Genomic DNA, 21,579 nt, shown 5'->3' on the forward strand with positions numbered 1-21,579 from the left:
ATGTCTTCTTGTTTCCCTTTATGCCTGTTGCTAGTCTGAGCTCATTTTGTGCCTTTCTAATCTTGCCTCTGCATTCCTGTATTATTTGCCTATATTCATCCTTTGTAATTTGTCCTAGTTTCCACTTTTTATATGACTCCTTTTTCATTTTTAGATCTCCTGGTTAAGCCAAGGTGGTCTTTTGCCATATTTTCTATCTTTCCTATGCAGCGGAATAGCTTGTTTTTGGGTCCTTAATAATGTCCCTTCGAAAAACTGCCAACTCTCTTCAGTTGTTCTCCCCCTCAGTCTTGCTTCTCATGGGAGTGTTCTAGTGTTCAATGAATCATAGAACACTAGAACTGAAGGGGTGCAGGAACAAGGGAGGGTGTTAGAGAAAGCTGTGAGTGCAAGATCTTGGCGGAAGGAGAGGAGTGAATAAGGGGGATTGCCATGTGGGGGTCTGGGCATGATCGGGGGGATGCTTACCTGGCTTCACACCCCCTTTCAGCGGGGAAAACTTCTAGACAGTGAACTGCTGTTCCCCCAGCATGGTGGAGAGGGGGAGGAAGCTCAGTCACCCTACCCCCACATGCAGCAAGGAGCTCACACAGCTGCGAGGCTGCAGTACCAGCTCTGGATTCCTGCTTGGAGGGTGCGAGGGAGGGCTGAAGAAAGACCGACCTTCCCCATCAGACACAGTTTGCAGCAGAGTGAGTGGCTACATGGGCTGGTGCTCCCCCAGCTAAGTGGGGAGGGGTGAGGGGGAGAGCGCGGAAGCACAAGGCCAAGCTGGGCTCCACACAGCCCCTCCTGGAGCTGAAGCAGCAGCTCCAAGATGCAGAGGTCCAGGAGCGGCTCCACCAGATTCTGTCTCAGACCTGCTCTCCCAGCAGTGGTGACAACTGCTGTAACAGCAAGCAGCTGCCTGGAGATGGAGGAGGAGGTAGCATGGCTGGACAGGGGCCCTGTGTGACAGAAGCAATCCCATGGAGGGAGGGAGGGAGAAAGGCAAGGGGCGGGGCTGCACAGTGCTCAACGGTGGTGCAGCCACAGTGGGTTGCGGAGGCTCTCCAGGACTCAAAGAATGCTCCAGATTCTGGAAACTTCATGCCACTGGAAGCTGCCCCAGCTGCCCGCGGGCAAAGCACCCAGGGAGCCGGCTACATTCTGTGTGTGGGAGGGATAGGTAGGCTGTTGTTGCTGTACTGTGCTAGCGTAAACCTGTTCCAGAAGGGGGAAGGGAAATGACAATGCGTGGAGCCAGAGGGACCCAGTATTCGCTGCACACCAGATGCAGAGGGGAGGCTCGAGGCTCTCTCTCCCCCAGCTTTCCTCTTGCATGCCACTTATGGCATTCGTGCCATAGGTTGCCGGTCCCCGGCTCTAAAGAAAAAGGCACACACCTGTGAATTAAATCTATGAACAAGATAAACTAGCTGCAGTCACTCCCAAAACAATCATCAAAGAACTGACAGAGCATGACAGTGGAAGCAGCCTTGAGGTAAAATAATTAGATGACTCAGCAAAACACTGCAAAACCTATAGACTAAAGCGGGGACATACAATCATAAAAGTGGAGTATGAGGCTATGAAGCTTTGGGTTAGTCCAGTGAAGACAACTTTGGAGCATGAGACTGCAGCAGAGAGAACTCAGCTCATTCCTCATGCCCAGTCTACTTGGCCATTAGGTTGGCACCAATAAGACTGGTAACTACAACACCAGCTGCAGGTACGTGTGTGCGCACCCATACCGCATATACAATAAACATGGCATATTGCCTTTTTCCCCTGAAAAAGATCCTGGGTGTTTCTGATAAGCAAAACATTTTTGGTGGAGAAAGCAGGTAAAGTTAACACACATTCAAACATGCCTGTATGCACACAGGAAAATTTATTCCACACATCAATGAAAAAGATTAGCGGGAACACTGGTATGTGGCTGGCCCTTTGGAAGTAAAGTATGCCATTTTATGAAACTGATTTTAAGGAACCACTCACTTTTATTCTGAAGCTTATGGTAGTGATACAAGGAATAGAATATCAAAGGAAACTGGTTTTCTGACTTCTTGATAGGCAGCATGGGGAAACAGAAATTTACTTTTGTTGCCAGTTTGATATATCTTATGAGAGAATAACTGTCAATTTTTGGGTATGCCTTCCCTATTTCTCATCAGTTTGTCCTGAATCTGGCACTCTCAGTTGTGACCCATGGAGGTATAGCTACAAAACCCAAATTATAAACAATGAACAGGGCTCCATGACTTCTGTCGCATTCTAGCCATCTGAGCATTATGTTGTTCTGATTTCCTTGTTTTTGTTGCCTTCATCTTAAAAGTGACCAATTAACGTTCATCTTCATTTTACCTTACATGCCTACCTTCTGGTTGCAAAGAACTGGAATCCAGGAGCCACTTTTAAACACTCTCCACGACCAGGAATCAATAATTCTCCATTTTCCAGAAGAGGAATCAGCACAGAGATCTGAAAAAGAAAGAACTCCTACCTCGGAAACAAGGCAATACTTGTGATTCTTTTGAGAGAAGTCCAGCCACCTGGTCTGCATTTGTTTCACCATTCCATTTACACTGGGCTACCTTAATATGCAAGTCAGCCAGGAATAGCAGTTCCTCTCATAGAAGCAAGTACATGTGGATAAAGTACCTAAGGCTGTGTCCAGACTCAGGGGTTTTTTCGAAAAAAGTAGCCTTTTTTCGAAAATACTTCCCCTGCGTACAGACTCAAGCCGCGTTCTTTCGAAATTAATTCGAAAGAACGTGGCTTTTCTTTCAATGGCGGTAAACCTCAATTTACGAGGAAGAACGCCTTCTTTCGAAAGTTCCTCTTTCGAAAGAAGGCGTTCTTCAATGTAAATAGGGCGTCTTCGAAAGAGAGCATCCAGACTCACTGGATGCTTTCTTTCGAAAAAGCAAGCCGCTTTTTCGAAATTTCTCCGTGCAGTCTAGACGCTCTCTTTCGAAAGAGGCTCTTTCGAAAGATGCTTTCGAAAGAGCCTCTTTCGAAAGAAGCCTGCAGTCTAGACATAGCCTAAGTGATACTGCCAAGGACAGAACAGTCCCAGTTAAAAATCACTCAGAATCAAGCTCCATAAGTGAGACTACCTTACTACACTCTTTCTGCTGGCATTCACATATATTAATAAATGGACAGAAAAACCCTTTCCATCATTTTCCTTTCCATCATTCTTCATCATGATCACTGCATTATGTAAGTCCACAAGACTCCTAGGCCATAGCCCTCCACTGGGATTCTCTGGTCTTGGAACATCCGTGGTCTGGCTGAACCAGAGAGTCCTGGTTTACAGAAGTTCAATGTGTATAAAGAAAAGCTCTCTCTAATCTGCACTAGTTTTACATCTGACTATTACGAATAACACAGTATTTATTCCAGAGCATAATATGGTATAATCTTTTATGCTATCCCATCTGGGGCAAAGATGGGTGAGTGACAAAAGAATGAAAGTAAGTCTGACCATCAGCAGAACTCAAAACAAGTAAGAAAAATAAGTCTAGTATCCCAACTGCTCGAGTTCAGATTACATAACTACCATTTTCTTTGCCCCTCCCAAACACCCCTCATATCCCCGCACAACACATCAGATCCAAGGTGTTAACACACTATCATTGATGGACACTAGCCTTCAAAACCCATTAACAGTATGCCTCAAACCATCATCCACTTATTTTACAATGTTGCCTATAAGGGAAGGTTAATTGCATACCACATCCAGAGGAGCATAGTCAATATCTTCTAGCAGTATCCAATACCCTTTAGTGACAGCTTGTGTCAAGGTTCCACGTTGCCATACAAACTCCCCAGGCACATCTGTACAACGATACATTCCCAGTAATGTCTGCAAAAAAGTTAGCAATAAACAAAAACTGGTTTGTTGTATGTCTTGATAAACTCAGACATAAAACTTACAAAGTGTATCGGACATCAGCATAGAGTCATTTACATGGTCTGCTTAGAGCCTCGCAGATACAAAATTTGTATCCACAGCTCATAGATGATCTGCAAAAATGGCCTACATATATGCACCAATATAAAGTGGATATTCACAGATTTGCAGGGCTTTATAAACGTCAACATCATCCTCAGCTGGGTTTTTTTTCCTGTATTATACTAATTTTAGCATTCAAAGAAAAATGTGAATGACAGAATTTCTGGAAAAACTCCCATCTGTTCTCTTAACAGATTATAAGAGCTAGAAACAAAAGTGATCTATAGCTAGACTCAGCCTTTTTAGGAAAAGTGGTTAATTCTAAAAATATCAGGAGTACATACACAATTTTTATTAAATCAATTATTTCCCATGGCTTGATCTGACACCCAGGCTAGTGTAACACAACCCAAGTCGTTGTACGTTTTCCATCAGGATGAAACATACAGCTACTCTTCAAGATACTATTAAACACAAGTTTTATCTTCAAAAGGGTGATTGCCAACTTGAAATGTACCTCATTTTTAAAAAAAGGGAGAAAACAGATTCAGGTATTCCACCTGTCCCTGGATACTGCAACAGATTATAGTTTTACATCCAATGTTCCCTCTAATCTTTTCCATCTATATGTGGATTTTTTCCATCCATGTGCAGAATAAACTTTTCATGTGCACCAAGGCATGTGTGAATATGCACCATGGATGGAAACAAAACCTAGCAGTGGGCGCTCTGTTAATCAGTTGGGAGGCATTTGAATCTCTCATGAGCCACCGCATAAGCACACAACTTACAAGGAACACTGTTCACATCCTATTCATATTTTCCTTCTTCTAAATATGTTCCCACCTACCCATCCCTGTATGAAAAACCCACAGCAAAGAGGGTACAAACTGTATAGGAGAAACAATTCAATTGGACTACACTCAAATATAATATATTTTAAAAATGTATGCCTTTTAAAATAAAAAGCTCTGTCTAGACACACACTATAAATTCTGTGCCATAAAGATATACTTTTCTTCAAAGCACTTCTTGGATAGTTCAGTTAAATATTTTTTTCTAGCCTTTATACTTTGCTACTTATTTCCAATTCCATCACAATTTCCTGAAATGGTGATCTTACAACTAAGTTCTGTAAGGCAGTTTTATTGCTATTTGTGTAAATATTTCAAGGAGTCGATGAAAAAGACTTGCTCTTCCATATAAGTGGGACAGGCTGCTGCATTTGGCAGCACAATCCCCAAAGTCAGCACTGTTTGTGAATGGTATCCTGTTCACCAAACTGTAAGTGTTTAACAAGTTAAATTAAATTCTTAAAGCCCATTGGACACAGTTTAAAATGAGAATGTGCATCAGTTCAAACTCACTAAGAGATGCATGAAATATCTAACAGTGTGCAATTTTCACTAGGGCCTTGTCTATGATAGAGATTCAATGTAGCTTAAACCAGTTTTAAAATCTACGTACGTACACCAGTGCAAATCCTGTGTGGGCAATCATTGGTTTAAAAGGAACTTATTTCATTGTAACTTAAACCTGCTCCCAGGTGTCTTAAGATAACAGAAAAAAAAAAACTAGTTTAAAACTAAAATAGGAACGTCCATGCAACTTTTACACCAGTTACTAAATCATTTTAAGATCACCTCTTTAATCAGAACAGCTCTCTCATATAGACAAGACTTAATACATTCAGTAACTTAAAAAAAAAAAGGAATTGATGTGATACCGTTTTTGTGAAGAATTTAAAACTCTTAACTTAGCCTGGAATTTGCAGTTTTTCATTTTCAAATTCTTTAATTCCCATTAGGAATCTGAACTTGCTACAGATCAATACTTCACATTTCAAAACGTAAGTACAGTAATGCAAGTCCAGTACAAGAGCTGGGTATTGATCAACAAGCATAAATGTGTTTACCCTTCCCCCAATAGCAGAAATATTTTTCCATTACCTTACTGTCTGTCTGATCTCCAAGTTGAACTTTCAGAATATGAGGTGGCTTCATTCTTCCTGTAATGACTGCTAAATACTCAATTAAAGAAGATTTGCCACATCCTATTGGTCCCTCTAATAATACAGGCTTGTGGAAAGCTACTGCCATTGCAAGGTTTTGAAGATTCATGCAAGTAGATTCAACCAGCACAAAATGGTTATTGGTGCTTCCCTGTTAGGGTAGAGAACTTAAGTTACAATACTAAAGTATTTATTCATAAACAGGGTGTGTACCGTTTTACAAAAATGCTCCATGCTGCATTCATAAAAATGATTCTGAATAGTAGACTATATTGGCTATGAAGTTTTAACTATGAGCTTATGCCAAATCACATAATAGGTCATTGAAAATGCAGGCTGAACAAGCCATATTTAATTACTAGTATTAAAATACAGATTCAGCCCACTAAAAATCTGTAATAAAAATATACAATTTATAAAGTGTATGCATGAGCTAATTTGCTTTCAAAAGCCAGTCAGATTACAGTTGCAATAGAGTGATTATTTTAATGTTGCGCCAATGAATGTCAGATTTACCTACTAAAAGAAATCATTTGATGTGTACAGCAAATTAAGTCATCAGAGCAGCTCCGCCTCACAAGGCAAAGACTTACTAAAATCCAGCAGCAGTTGCTTTCTGATAAGCTTACTCATGAAATTGAGGTGCTGAATCTATTCATATTTTCATAGACAAATTGTTGAGTCACTTAAACCCACTGATGTTTGACATTACAAAATATTGAAAATATTACACACCATCTTTTACTTAGACTATTTCAGTGCATTTAGACTCTCAAAAGAAAGCTTTATTTTCAAATTAGGATTTAAGATAAATCATCAATATATTCTTAACATATCTTAACTCTTCTACAGCTGTGAAAACTTCACATTATTTCACACAGGTTGCCATTTTCTGGAGAAGCAAGCAAGGAGAGAGGAGTTAGAACAGAAAACCCTTCTCTGAAAACATGAAGAGCATTTTATGTTGAATTCCTATTTTAAACAAGTTTCAACACAAAAATTTGTTAGATGGTGAATACTGTTTTATTATGCTTGTAATTTTATTCCTATATAGGAGTCCAGGAAATTCAGAAGTTGAAAATCCTTTCTCCTTGATTCCCACACTGCATGAGAAGTGCCAAAAACTGATGCTCTCCATGTACTTCTCCAGATCAGTGCTTTTAGATTATACTAAGGATGAATAGAGTCAGGAGCTGCTCAGGTTTGAGTGGAAGCATGTTTCTCAGTTTGTCAACCTTAACCCAATTTGCTTCAACAGTTCACAAAAAGAAATAAAAGATTTTTTTTAAATATGTATACTAAAATGTGAGTCCAGTGCCTTTCCCAGCAATTTAAGTGTTGAAATATTTTCTTCTTTCCCTACCAGTTAGCAAGAAACTGACAATCTCCATACAGTAAGTTTCATTTTATTTTTAAAACCCCATTAAAATGACTTATAAGGGTAAACTCTCATAAGGTATAAAAATCATTTTAATCAAAATACAAATGATTGTTTCAGACCCCCCACCACTACCTCCTTGGCTTGTTTCTTGAGAAACCCTCTGGGTTTGGAAAGAAGATACTATGTAGAGTTGGAAATGCAGCTGCTGAACATTCTCCTGGAGCTAGTTAAACTGATATACAGAAACCAAACAAATTGCTGTGTTAACCCTTGCACTGTTTCATTCTAGCACACAGCTCTTCTCATGTACCAATATTTCACTTCACAATGACTTAGTGCATGACAGAGCATTAAAATAAAATTTGCCACTAGTACGACACACATTGAAATTCACTTAAGTTAACAAAGGTAGGCCAGTTCTTAGCATTCACTTTTTAATAAGTAGGCCACAATCAAGGATGTACCTACCTGTTCTTTAGGCTCAAATTGTAGCCTCGGTAGCACAACCCCACATACTGCTATTACATTCGTAGAGAGGTCACCTGATACCATCTCTCCTTGTGTATACTGCAGTCCTTTCTCTCTGTGCCAAAGAGTTATGTCTGGATTGGCCAAAAAAAGGGCTCTCTCCACATTCTGTACCTGTGCTTCTTCCAGCAGCCTGTCAAATTAGTATCCACATTCATTATTGCAGTTGGATGTCATTTATACCAAATATACTTAACCATGTAATGTATTCAACATGAAAATTCATCTTACTTTAGTCTGAAAAGTATTAATTCATCTGGATTGAAGATTTTCTTAAGAAAAGATAATTTGTGCTCATCATTCATGCACGTAACCAAAGCAAGGCAATTTGAAGTGTACCTGCAAAGAATATTTTGAACAAAATATGTTTAAAAAATAGTCTTCCAAAACTTATCTTTGTGATTCTGATTCATAACTGAAAACACAGAATTCCAGAAAGAATTTGTACATCTTTTTCCCCCTGGAGAAGTTGGCATATAGAAAGAACTGGCTTTCCCAACCACAGTTAGACTATAGATTAATAATATGATGCATGACTCTTAGTAGAAAAGACTCACTTTTTGACATAACTGACTGCCCCTGTCAAAGGTTGCTACCCAAGGCAAATACATAGTACCATTCTATAATAATGTATTGCATCCTGTTTCATATCCCATTGCCTCACATCACTGAATGGTGTTTACTTGTCTTTATTTACAGTATAGTAATCTGAAATATTTCTCTAGAAAAAACAAACTGACTCAGAACATGGCATATTGAAACCAAGTGCCCCCATGTAACCACCCTTTCAATACGGAGGGTATATTGTAGCAGAAACAATAATTAGGTGCACTTTTTTAATTGTAAACATATCCTGGATATCTTCACCTTAAATGGAGGATGTGGCTTTCTACAACAGTGATTCCCAATCTTTTTTACACTGTGGACTAGCAAACCCATTCACAAACTTTTGGCAGACCGGCAACATTTTATTTGAATATTTATCGTGTAAATAATGAATATTTAAATATGGAATAAAACGTTATTGGTCGGCCAAAACTTTGTGAATGGGTTTGCCGATCAGCAGTATAAAAAGCGCCGATCCCCAGAGCCCCCTAGTGCCAGCCCTAGATACCCCACCCCTCCATTACCCCTCACACCAGCCACTGACCCCACAGTACCCTGCACTCCCCCGCCAAATGTCAGCCTCCCGCCCTCAGAGCCCATGCCAGCTCCCCACCACCAGACCTCCCCCAGTGACAGCCTCCTGTGTCCAGAGCCCCACTGTACTCAACCCCCCCAACCCTCCCAGTGCCAGCCCCCAATATTAGCCCCATCCCAGTATCAGCCCTGCCCCAGTAGCTCCTTCACTATTAGCCCTGCTTCTAGAGCCTCCCAGTGCCAGCTCCCTACCCTAAACACCACAGTGCCCCCCGGTGTCAGCCCCCTGCCTCTTAGAGCCCCCTCACCCCTACAGCCCCCCAGCACAGCCTTCCCCTGAAACCCTCAGTGCCTGCCCTGCCCCCCAGCCACCAGCTAAGTGCAGCGAATGACTCTTCCACCCTTACATGTGCTGGTTGGCTGAGAGGCAGGGCAGGACAAGCCTCTCCCAATAGCTGCAGCAGAAGGGGAGGCACTGGGCAGTGTATCCCAGCTCCTACCCCCAGAGCTGCCATGGCCCGGCAGCCAGTCGTTAGCAACTGGTGCCAGTTCGCGGACCAGCGGTTGGGAACCGACGTTCTACAAGACTTGGCTTTCATCTGATTTGGCAGCTAGACTGGTCATTGCATCAAGAGATCAAGACATTAACTCAAAGTTCAGTGCTAACAGAATCCTAAGATCTTTTGACTTCACTGCTAGATACAGCTGCCTCTTCAAATAATGAATATATATTTTAAAAAGCATTAAGTACAAAATCTGACAGGCAAATACATCTTGTCATCAGGTTTAGTCAGTTCTTATTTTCTGGCCACCCTCAACGCCCTGTGAGGCTGAATGAGGAAAGGCCCCAGGAGGTGACGTGTCAGCACAAAATTTAAAATCAGCTAATTTCTCCCTTCAAATATTATTGTAAAAAAGCCATACAAATCTATTCTGGTAAATGAACCTGTAGCTCCAAAATAATCATCTTTATTTCATGCCTTACTGTTTAGTGAATTTAACATAACAGCAAAATTGGGACAGTTAATCTGTCTTCACTCTGTTGCCAGAGGCCATTTCGACCAGAACTCATGATGAGGAGCTCTTGAAATCCATTTAGGTCCCATCTATGAACTACCTTAGCATGCAAGTTCCCACCCTTTCAGAATATTCTGGATATTATCAAAAGGTGTAATAAGTGTTCTGTGAATCTTCCTAAACCCAAAGAGAGCTCACTGACTTCCTTGGGCTCTCATGTGAGGATCATGTACAGGCACAACTCAGAAATACAAGCCAGAAAAAGATGATCTAGAACAGGGCTACTCAACTCTGGAAGCCCCAGGGGCCACAATGATACTCACAGCACATGCCGAGGGCCTCATCTTAAATGTGGTCGCATATATATGCAAATATACACGCAAATACAGCAGACTTCCGATAATCCAGCACCTTTGGGACCTAGGTGGTGCCGGATTATTGGAAAACCCGGAGCAGCAGGAGGTACTGCATACTCCCAACCCAATCCCCCCCACTCCCTCCTTATGCTCGGGTCCCGCAGCCGCCAGTACAGCCATGCATCTCCCTCCAGGCACAGGGGCATGTGCGCTGAGCGGCCAGCTTTTCAATGAGCTGGCCACGACACCATGCGGAACCCAATACTCCTTCCCTGGAGCCAAACACCTCCCCTCCCTGCTGTAACCCAATCCCCCACTCCTTTCCCGGAGCCAAACACCTATCCTCCCTGCTGTAACCTGATCCCACTCCCACCCCCCCCCAACCTTATGCTCGGGTCCCGGAGCAGCCGATACAGCTGCACGTCTCTCTCCAGGCGCTGGGGAACGTGCGCTGAGCGGCCAGCTTTTCAATGAGCTGGCCGGGACACCGTGCGTAACCCAATCTCCTCTCCCCTCCTCTTCCCCAGAGCCAAACACCTCACCTCCCTGCTGTAACCCACGTGAGAGTGGCTGACCTGAGCATTTCTGGGTTCCGTCCCGCTTCCATCACAAGTGCTTGCCATTTTGATGCCGCACTATCGGGAGTGACGGACAATTGGAGTTTTACTGTACCTTATTTCACACTGATGGCCATGAATACAAAGATTAAGGCAAGACTACACAACACGCAGGACTTTTACGTCAGTTCTGCTGATATTAATAAAATGCAATATTTACCTGATTTCCAACCATATGACAGCACTTTTAACGAGCAATGACAGTCCAGGAATTGAACTACTAAAATGCAGATCAACAAAAGGCCATTATACTCGCTGTTGTGGAGCGTGTTCCCAGTGGTGGCCATGTTCAAAGGATTCATCTGTGAGCCACATATTGAGCCCCGTGTAAACCTAAACCGCACCATGGTCACAAACAAATGCAGCCCGCGAGCTGTGTATTGAGTAGCCCTGATCTAGAAGAACTCACAGGAAGTGGCAGTTCTGGGCAACTGCATAGATGAACACCTGTGCTATCTGAAGGACAAGAAACTGTGGCAGGAGTACAAGTATGCAAAAGACAGCTCCTCTGATCCCCCCCACTGATTGCATCTTCTATTCTGGGTAATGCACCAGGCTTAAAGGAGCTGGTTTTCGCATGACTTATCCTACTTTTCAAAGTTAAGTGGATAGGGTTTTCTTTTCTATTCTGCAGTAAAAACAAGTATAAAGGTTTTGTTTTAACTGAAACTTAACACTTTTCTTAAAAGAGGTTGGTAGAAGAGTTTAAAATCTGTACTCCAACACAACACGTTGCTCCTGGAGGACTTCTGGGCCAAAAAATTAAAAATTCTGTGCACAATATTTGTCAAAATAACACCACTCCCAGTTGAGTTATTTTTATAATTTCAAAATATCAACAATACAGACAGCATTACAAACAAGGATTCTCTTAGGAAAAGAGAGTAAAGAAAACCCCTATGACAACCCTGTTCCAGTTGAAGGGATACTGGCAGGAGTTGCATGGGACTCCCAGAACCAAGATACCTGCACTCCCTTCTGCCAATGCTCAGCTGCAGACACATCCCAAACCAGAAACTTGTACCTCCCTCCCCAAAACTCAGGCACTGGGTATCCTCCTCCTCAGAACCCAGTCACGGAGCACCCCCCAGCCCAGACACTTCCATCGCCCAGTCTGTATTCCCTCCACCCCAACTTCTTTACTGTCCTAGCAGGGGACATGGTGCAGTATAGGCCTGTCCTTCCTCACCCTTTTTCAGAGCTGGGTGTCCCAGGACCTCTCCATTCTCAGGAGAACGAGGATCAAGTCATGCAGCCGAAGTGTACAGAGCCTTCAACCCTGGTAGGGGTCGGGGGCATTGTGTTCCACTCATGGCAAGCTGAGCTATGCAGACTCTAGAGGCCCTTAGTGGCAGCCAGCAGCCCCAATTCTGCAGGGAAAACATGGCTCTAAGGAGGAACACATTCTTTGTCTGGTACTGCAGAAGGCTATTCTCATCTTTCCCCTTAAAAGTGAAGACTTCTGGGAGAAGTTCAGAATTTGTGTCCTTGAATGGAAAAGATTTTTGGATTTAAACTTACCAGCGGACCAAAGTATCATGACTCCTTAGCAATGGAACACACACACTCCAGTCCCATAATTCCCGGAATACAGATTGGTCTTGTTGAAGGAATCTATAAGATGCCTCCATGAGATCCCGTAACTTCATCCGTCTGCGCCCATATCGAACTGTGTTTGCATCAGAACTTTCCAAAAAGAGTCTTTGGAACACTGGTGAAGTATCCTTAAAATATCTCAAAGCAAACCTTAGAGAGAGATAAGTGGAGAGACATTAAGCTAGGCAAATGTGTATATCCAATAATAGCACAGAAAATAATATACAAAAGAGTTCTAATCCACAACAGTTCAAAAATGGCAATTATTGGTACAATGCAAACCAAATGTAAATAGTGCCATTTTAACTGAGACAAGGTAAGTAATGTAATATTCTTTATTGAACCAGCTTCTGTCGGTGAAACAAATTTTCAAGCTACACAGAGCCCTTCTTCGGGTTTGGGACCGGTACTCCGAGCATCACAGCTACATAAAGGTGGAACAGATTATTCAGCATAAGTAGTTAATCCCTATTTCACCATGTATTTACTCTGAAGCGTAAATCCACACTTGAAATGCTACAAAGACATAACTGAAGTAGCACTTTAGAATAGACACTTACTACAGCAACAGGAGGAATGCTCCCATCACTGTGTTAATCTACCTCCCAAGAGACAGTAGATAGGCCAATGGAATTAGGTGACCATATCTTCACATCCCTGACAGATGTAGCTATGTTGATGTGAGTTTCCAAAGTAAACTAGCCCTAACTATCCTTCCCGGACCTGAAGAAGAGCTCTTGTAGCTCAAGCTTGTTTTCTCTCACCAACAGAAGTTGGTTCAATAAAAGATATTACCACACCCACCTTGTCTCTCTAATACAATAAAACCTCAGAGTCACAAGCATAAGACAAACTGACCTGTCAACTATGCATGTCATTTTGAACCAGAGGTATGCAAACAGACAGCGGCAGAAATAAAAGAAAAAAGGAAAGTACAATACCGTTCTGTATTAAAAGTAATTTTTTTTTTTTAGTAGAGAGAGAAAACAGCATTTTTCTTCTGCATAGTAAAGTTTCAAAGCTGTATTAAGTCAATGTTCAGTTGTAAACTTTTGAAAGCACAACATTTTGTTCATGATTTTGAACACTTCGTAGTTACGAACAATCTTTATTCCTGAAGCATTCATAATTATAAAGCTATGCTGTATCCTGGGACTAACACCACTACTATCACATTGCTAAAATGTTTTTTCGCAGTCATCTGTCAGTAGTCATTTAGCTGACTAGTGCTGACTATTGAGATTACAAGGGCAAACAACGGTCAGCATTATTTCCACTAACCAGCGTTAAGCTCTGACCAAGAGTGGGTTAATTCCAATTTGCTGAAATAGGAATGTGAACGACTAGTTGATTATCCGATAAGCAAATACTTATCGGATAGTCAATTATTCACTTCCCCTCACTTGCTGCTGCCTCTATCAGAAAGAGGCAGCGGGGGGGAGGGAGGGGATGACGACGGTTCAAAGCAGCAGTGCCACTCAGAGTCCAAGGCCAGACCCTAGGCTCCACATGGCACTGCCACTTTGAAATGCTGTGTCAGCTGGCCCAGGCTGCACGTAGTGTTTCTAAACGGCAGCACTGCGTGGAGGCCAGGGTCTGCTGGGGACTCCCTCGCTGATCCTGGGCTCCATGCAGCGCTGCCGCTTTGAAACACCGCAGCGGATGTTGCTACACTTCCAAGGTGGAGGCGCCCTTACCGACTAATCGAACAGTTGATGCAAATTGCATTGACTATTCAATTAGCCAATTAATCTAAATTTAACACCCTTATGCTGAACCAGTACTGACAACTTTTATTTAGATCTAAATTTGGATTTAGGTTTCTAATTTTAGATGTATAGCTTTGAAAATTTTATCCAACAAATAATTTTCACATAACACTCTACCATGCACACCATACCAGTGCATGTCTACAGACAAGTCAGCAGTACTTAATGTATTCAGGGAACAAGTTCAATCATCACACAAGCAGACATCACATCACTTACGGCAGCACATCAGGGTGGTCACCAATGAGCTTGCTCATTGCTACACAAAGTCTTTCATGCAGGTCATGGTTGATTTGGCTACCAGCATTAATGGCATCTGCATTTCTTTCCAGCAAATCCAGCAGGATTGGTCGAAACTGACGACCAATCAGTACAGTACATTCTTTATCCAGTAATAACTGTGCTAAGACATTGAGAATACACTGGCGATCCTGCTGAGTCCAGATCTGGAGAAGAAGAAAAAAGACAATTAGCAGTCAGGAACACATTAAAATGAGTTCACCTCCCAAATCACTTTTCAGCTACTTACTTCGCTAGTCACTTTGAGACTCAAACAGGAATTTTAAACAAAAATCAGAGAACACAACAGCTAAGTAGCAATGGCAGAGGCAATAGAGAGAGAAAAGGTTACATTTTAAGGGTTAACTGATTAAATGGGAGTGGGTGGAGGGGAAAAGACAAGAAACAAAGGATAGAAATAAATGGTCAGTTTTACAGTTGAGAAAGGTTAATAGCAGAGACCCAAAGGAATTGGTCCTGGAACTTATACGGTTTATCCTAACCATTAATGACATAGAAAAGAGGGTGAATGATGAGATGGAAAAATGTGCAGACAATACATAACTATTCGAGAGAGTTAAGTCCAAAACAAACTGCAAAGAGTTACAAAGGGACCTGACCAAACAGGCTGAATAGGTGACAAAATGACAAATGAAATTTACCTCAATACATGCAAAGTAATTCATACTGGAATGCATAATCCCAACTATACATACAGAACCACAGGGTTAAACTAGCTGTCGCCACTTAAAAAACAGATCTTAAAGTCATTGGGGACAGTTCTCTGAAAACCTGTGCTCAATATGCAGTTGCAGTCAAATAAGCTAACGAACTGTTAGGAACCACTAGGAAAGAGCTGGATTAAAAAAAAACAGAAAATGCCATAATGCCTCTGAATAAATTCATGGTACACTTACACAATAAATATTGCATCCAGTTCTGATTGCCCCATTTCAAAAGAAGATTTAGTAGAATTGGAAAAGGTAGCGAGAAAAGCAGCAGAAATTAGTGATATGGAACTAATTCCATGCAAGCAGTAATTAAAAAGACTGGCACTAATCATCTTAGAAAAGAGGAGACTAATAAGGGATATGTTGGAGGTCTATAAAACCTCAAATGCTATGCAGAAAAGGAACAGGGAAATGTTATTTACCTCTTCACATAACAAAATAAATAGGGAGTCAGCTGATGAAATAAGCAGTGGGTTTAAAAACAAACATAAGTAAGTACTTCTTCACACAATGCATACAACTGTGGAGCCCATTGGCTAGGGATGTTGTGCATGTTAAAAGTATAATTAGGTTAAAAAAAGAATTAGATACATTCATGTAGGATCAGCCCGCTAGTTAATATTACTCATGATGGTCAGAAAAGCAGCCTCATGCTCCGAGCATCACTAAACCATCAACTGCCAGAAATGCATATTGCATTGGCCACTGTTCTGACACAATATGGCCACTCTTATGCTCTTTAAATGCCAGATATACAGATGCCTGAATATAAGAGCATCATATGATCACATCATATGATATATACACATATGATCCACACAGTAAGTGTGTTTAATTACCCAGACATTGTATATCAGTATCCGAACTGTAAGCAATTTCATGAGAATAATAAATGTTTTAATCAATGTGTATAGCACCTATAAGACATAAAACTGCTTCTCATAGCTCATACTGACACTGAGACAGTTCTTGTTCTATAAAAGGATCTTAGTTTAAGTATGATCTCAGAGCATATGAAGGGCTTAGTAATAGTATCATATGTAAAGACATTAAGAGGGAATTTTTACTAAATGGTGTCTTTAGAAAGTTATATTTCTATGTAAAAAATATTACTTCTTCAATGAGCAGGCAAGTTAAATCACTTTTATAATTGGTGAAAAGAAGGTTTTATTATGTGAACTAGTAAATTTTTCCAAACTGTTTTGGAAAGCTGTTTTAAATAAAATATTCATACATATATTAGTGAGGTGACATTAAACAGCATAGCTAGGATTAAGTTTATGGTTCAAATCAAGGTGCCATCAACATCTGAGTGACACACAGTCCTCTGTCTCTTTTCCATTCAACACAGACAACGAGTTTACAAAGTGCTCTTTTCAGAGGACACTGGCTTAAACTGAGCCACTGGGAAGTATTGAGCAAAAGGACCATGATATCTAAGGGGCAGAAGAGGTTAGCCCCAAATCAACAGGGGAAACAGAATTTGTACAAGCAGGCTGGCTATGGTATTTCAAGGTACCTTAAAAGGCCCTTCCACATTATATGGCAGCAAGAGTCAGTATCACAGGAACGTCAACATTGTTTACCTTTATCAGTTTGCCCTTTCGCCCTTAAGGTTATTACCTTATTTCTCTACCTTCTGCTCTGGGTTATAATGAATAGATTTAACACCTATTTTGTGGAACCACCTTCCAAGACTCTAAATGAGGATTTCAGTCTGTTACATGTGATCTTTGCAGTCCCTCGGATCCAGGAAAAATGCCAGGAACAAAACAGTGGCCTTTATATGGTGTTCACCAACTTAATACATTCTTCTGAATGCTGTAAATTGTGAAGGACTCTGGAAATGTGTTCATTTTTGGATGCAGTGCAAAGTTATATCTATCATTTGGTCCTTCCATAATGGAATAATAGTTAGAGTAGGGGAAAATGGCAAGACATCAGACCCCTGTCACTAATGGCCCCAAACAAGACTTTGTATTTGTTCCCATTCTTTTCCATCCATTTTTTTGGGGGGGGGGGGGCGCTATGCGTATAGATGAATTTCATAACACTGACTAGGGATGTTAAATGTCGATTAATCAACTAATCAAATAGTCAATAGAATTTCAAATAAGGGGGGTGCTCACTATCCCACTGCACCTCTTCCTTTGAAATGTACAAGAGCCACCCACAGCTCTAGTACATTTCAAAGAAAGAGGCACAGTAGGACTGCTTGGCTATGTCTATACTCACAGCTTCTTGCACGAGAAATATGCAAATGAGGCTAAGTGTGGAATATCACCAAGCCTCATTTGCATACCTAATGAGCCTCCATTTTTGCAAAAGAAGCTCTTGCTCCAGAAGGAGCTGTCTACACTGCCCTTTTTTGTGCAAGAAAAACCCTCTTGCGCAATGCCGCTACGCCGATTATTTTCAAGAATAACAGCATTGCGCAAGATGAGTTTTCTTGCGCAAGAAGGGGCAGTGTAGACAGCTCCTTCTGGCGCAAGAGCTTCTTTTGCAAGTGGAGGCTCATTAGATATGCAAATGAGGCTCAGCGTTATTCCACGCTTAGCCTCATTTGCATATTTCTCACAGAAGAAGCCCTGAGTGTAGACATAGCCCTTAGGTCCCCACTCCTGTGCCTCTCCCTTTGAAAGGTACAAGAGCCCGTCCTGCATTTGGAAAGTTGCTATACCACCTACAGAACAATCAGAGCACTGAAATAAGCGATAATCAAAATACTAAGCAGTTCTGCAAAGAAACTTCTACATGTGAGACACGAACGACAGATTGCCCCATTCCAGGATACTTGATTGGATCCATTTGCCTTCTGTCTCAGGGTTTCAAGTCTGCTATACAAGGAGTTGTTGCGGCTGGGAAAAAAACCTCTTACCCAAGTTCCCTGTGGAGCAGGAGGGGTGTAGAGGCACGGGGATGCAGCAGGGAGTTGCGGAGCGAAGCCTCCTCCCTTGGAGCAGAGCCCACAGCCTATATCCAACGAGCTCCCGGGGAGGCGCACTGCTGAGTGTAACCGACACCCTTAACCAATAAGCATTCACTTATCAGTTAAACAGTGGTTAGTGGTTTACACTCAAACATCCCTACTGCAAATTACCGATTCAATGTAGGAAGGTTTTGCCTAAATGTATCGGAGAAAAATAATTGTGGATGAAAATTTACACAATGAACAATGTGATAGTTTAAGGCTTCCTCACCCTCAGACATATGGAACATTTCTAGGCACTCAAATGGTAATTTTCAGTTTAAGTGCTTTGAAACTTTGGTCACCACAGATATTTTAATACATATATTTGGCACTTTTATGTCCACTTTCCAACTGAAGACCTCCAAATGCTTTACAGACAAAAAAAAACTTAGATCTCAACATCTCAGAGGATAGATAATAAGGATGAGAATGATTAAACAGAAACAGTGGGCTGGCTGGAGCAGCCTGCTACACCACAGGCCCGTCAGCCTAGCAGGCTCGTCAGCCTAGCAGGCTCAGCTCCCACCTGTGAAGCAAAAAACAGAATCCAGGACTTCCTGTTCTTTACCTACGTAGAGCACACTCCTCTAATACTTACAAACCAGCAAATGGGAGAAAAATATATCCTGAAGTATGGGGGACTGGAGGAGAGGAACTGAGGCTCATATCCTTAGGCATTTAAATACCTAGCTCCCAGGTTAGAAGGAAGAAGGAAAAGTTTATTGTCGGAGTTTATAGTAGAGAGGTATCAGACGGGGCGCTCCCGTGTCTCCAACTGAAGAGACCAGAAGAAAAGAACTATCTATGCAGAGCCTGTAGAAGAGTCCTTTGCCCTTTCCCCGCTGCAGATCCACCTGGGTGAGCAGACAGGCCTGGGCAGGGACTGCAGGGGGAGAGCCGGCAGGAAACAAAGATGGAGGGGTGCGGGGGGGCGGTGTACTCTGCGCAGGATGCGGCTGTTCCTTCACCTCTGTGACAGTCGCTTCCCAGGCTGGGGCGGGAGGGGGACTGGCCCGGGGGGGGGTCTTTGGGGAGGGAAGTTCTAGCGAATCAGACGAGAAAGGGAGAGCTGGGGGGTGGGGGAGGCTCCCTTCTCCTCCCAGCCCGACAGCGGTAGCCGGGGCTCCCGCCCCAGACGTATCCCAGCGGCGGGCTGAGGGGAGTGGGGAGCTGCCCCGGCGCTGCGTGGCCGCTCGCTCACCTGCTTGGCCAGGAACCTGCCCAGCTCGCTGCTGCTCTTCTCGTTGCGCTGCGCCACCAGCTGCAGCGGGCCGGCCAGGCACAGCCGCAGGGGCTCCATCCCCCCGCGCCGCCGCCGTTCCGGGGTCTCTAGCGGAGGGGAGGGGCGCGCGTCCCTTCGGAAGCCCCGACTCCCCGCAACACGTGGGGGACAAGGAGAGACGTGCAGCTCACGCCGGACGCTGGCAAAACGTCATCTACCCGTGCCGCTGAGAGATAGGAAGAAGCCTCGCAACCCCAGCCGCGGGGCCGATGGAAAACTACGTGTCCCAGCATGCAGCGCTCCACCGTGCGCTCAGCGGCTACTCGGGAGCTCGAGCGTTGCATGCTGGGATCGGTAGTTTTCCATGAGTCCCGAGCGCTGCCCGAGTAGCAGCAGTTCACTACTGCTCCTTCCTGCCCGGGCCCAGGCGCCTCGCCGCACGCCGCACTCACACTGCGGCCAGTAGTACCTGAGAGACTGGACTGGGTCCTGCGTGCCTAGGCTAATGACATGAACATCGGGCTCAGGGAGAAAGGGGAGGAGCGAGGTAACTCGTAGCATGACCGTGTTTTGATATGGGCTAGCGGCGCATGCGTCGTAGCGCTCGCTCCTCGTGTTGGCAGTGATCTGCCTGTCGCCACCAGGGCAGACTAGACAGCGGAGGGGGATCTGGATGAGACGGTGGCAGCCACAGTGTTTTCAGGGGGTTTTGACACTCCTACACTGGCAGCAGGACCAGGCTCTCCTATCCCATACTCTGATTCGACAAAGGGATCCGTTTATGTCCACGCCGAGTCGGTTTAATTTCGCTGAAGGGGCCTCAAAGGCTTCTCGGCGGAAACCTTGTCCAGCTCATTGTACCGCCACGAGCATTGCCCGCCAGGGGAGCACGACGATTGTGCCGGTGTCTGTTTAGCTGTGGCGGGGAGATAGTGACTTAACATGAATCGCCTCTTCGTCTGCGCATCGCCCAGGACCCGAGGCCCCTCCCTCCCGGCAAGCACATCTGCTCTGGGCGAGCGGGGCGCTGGAACACCAACCAGAGCACGAGAGTCTGCGGAGCTGGGAGCCGGGCAAACGGAGCTGAGGGGGCGGGGCTCGAGGGAGGGGGCGGGGTCTTGCGACCGAGGGCGGAGCCGCCGCAGATGGTTCACTTTGGCGCCAACTGTTTTTTTCCTAGAGGCGGGAACTAGTGACGTCCTTGAAGTTACGTGCTGTGCGTCCCTGTTGAGTGGCTGGCAGTTGGCCGAACCCCGCCCCCGCGCCCCTGGCCCGGCCTGCGGGAGCTGCGGCGGCGACAACGGCGGCCCTGGGGGGATTCCGGGTCTCGGGGAGCTGCCGCGGCGAAGGAGAGACGCCGACCGGTTGGTGCAGGGGGCGGGATCGGGTCCGCGGGGAGTGTCAGGCGGATGCTCGCAGCCGGGGGAAGGGGTTGGACGAGAGAGACCCAGTCCCGCCCCCAGCCTGGCACAGCCCTTCCCCCCCCCAGCCACTAGCCTGGCACAGCCCTACCCCCTCAGCCTGGTAACCCCCCCTCAGTCTGGCACAGCCCTTCCCCCCCCCCCCCAGCCTGATAACCCCCCCTCAGCCTGGTAACCCCCCCAGCCTGGCACAGCCCTACACCCCCCCAGCTTGATAACCCCCCCCCCCTCAGCCTGGCAACCCCCCAGCCACTAGCCTGGCACAGCCCTACCCCCTCAGCCTGGTCACCCCCCCCCCCCCAGCCCCCCCCCTCAGTCTGGCACAGCCCTTCCCCCCCCCAGCCACTAGCCTGGCACAGCCCTACCCCCTCAGCCTGGTCACCCCCCCCCCCCTCAGTCTGGCACAGCCCTACCCCCCAGCCTGGTAACCCCCTCAGCCTGCCACAGCCCTACCCCCCAGCCACTAGCCTGGCACAGCCCTACCCCCTCACCCTGGTCACCCACCCCCTCAGTCTGGCACAGTCCTACCCCCCCAACCTGGTAACCCCCCCCCCAGCCTGGCACAGCCCTAACCCCCCCAGCCACTAGCCTGGCACA

At 44.6% G+C, this 21,579-nt stretch overlaps 2 protein-coding genes across 2 annotated transcripts in view; one reads left to right on the forward strand and one right to left on the reverse strand.

Moving 5' to 3' along the window:
- The window catches only part of MDN1 (midasin AAA ATPase 1), a 162,752-nt gene extending 142,926 nt beyond the window's left edge, over positions 1-19,826 (reverse strand). The window contains exons 1-8 of the mRNA XM_075923877.2: positions 19,541-19,826; positions 14,578-14,804; positions 12,515-12,739; positions 8,095-8,202; positions 7,804-7,996; positions 5,893-6,105; positions 3,722-3,853; positions 2,360-2,463 (exon numbers count right to left, since the gene is read on the reverse strand). Of these exons, the coding sequence (XP_075779992.2) occupies positions 2,360-2,463; positions 3,722-3,853; positions 5,893-6,105; positions 7,804-7,996; positions 8,095-8,202; positions 12,515-12,739; positions 14,578-14,804; positions 19,541-19,639 (1,301 nt within the window). The 5' untranslated portion in view covers positions 19,640-19,826. The remainder of the gene's footprint in view (positions 1-2,359; positions 2,464-3,721; positions 3,854-5,892; positions 6,106-7,803; positions 7,997-8,094; positions 8,203-12,514; positions 12,740-14,577; positions 14,805-19,540) is intronic.
- Positions 19,827-19,974: 148 nt separating this feature from the next.
- Positions 19,975-21,579, forward strand: part of CASP8AP2 (caspase 8 associated protein 2) — a 35,824-nt gene continuing 34,219 nt past the window's right edge. Inside the window, exons 1-2 of the mRNA XM_075923878.2 lie at positions 19,975-20,108; positions 20,742-20,925. The gene's annotated coding sequence lies outside the window, so the exon portion shown is untranslated. The remainder of the gene's footprint in view (positions 20,109-20,741; positions 20,926-21,579) is intronic.

The sequence above is a fragment of the Pelodiscus sinensis genome, chromosome 3, assembly GCF_052426305.1.
Source record: "Pelodiscus sinensis isolate ZL-2025 chromosome 3, ASM5242630v1, whole genome shotgun sequence".
NCBI lineage: Eukaryota > Metazoa > Chordata > Testudines > Trionychidae > Pelodiscus > Pelodiscus sinensis.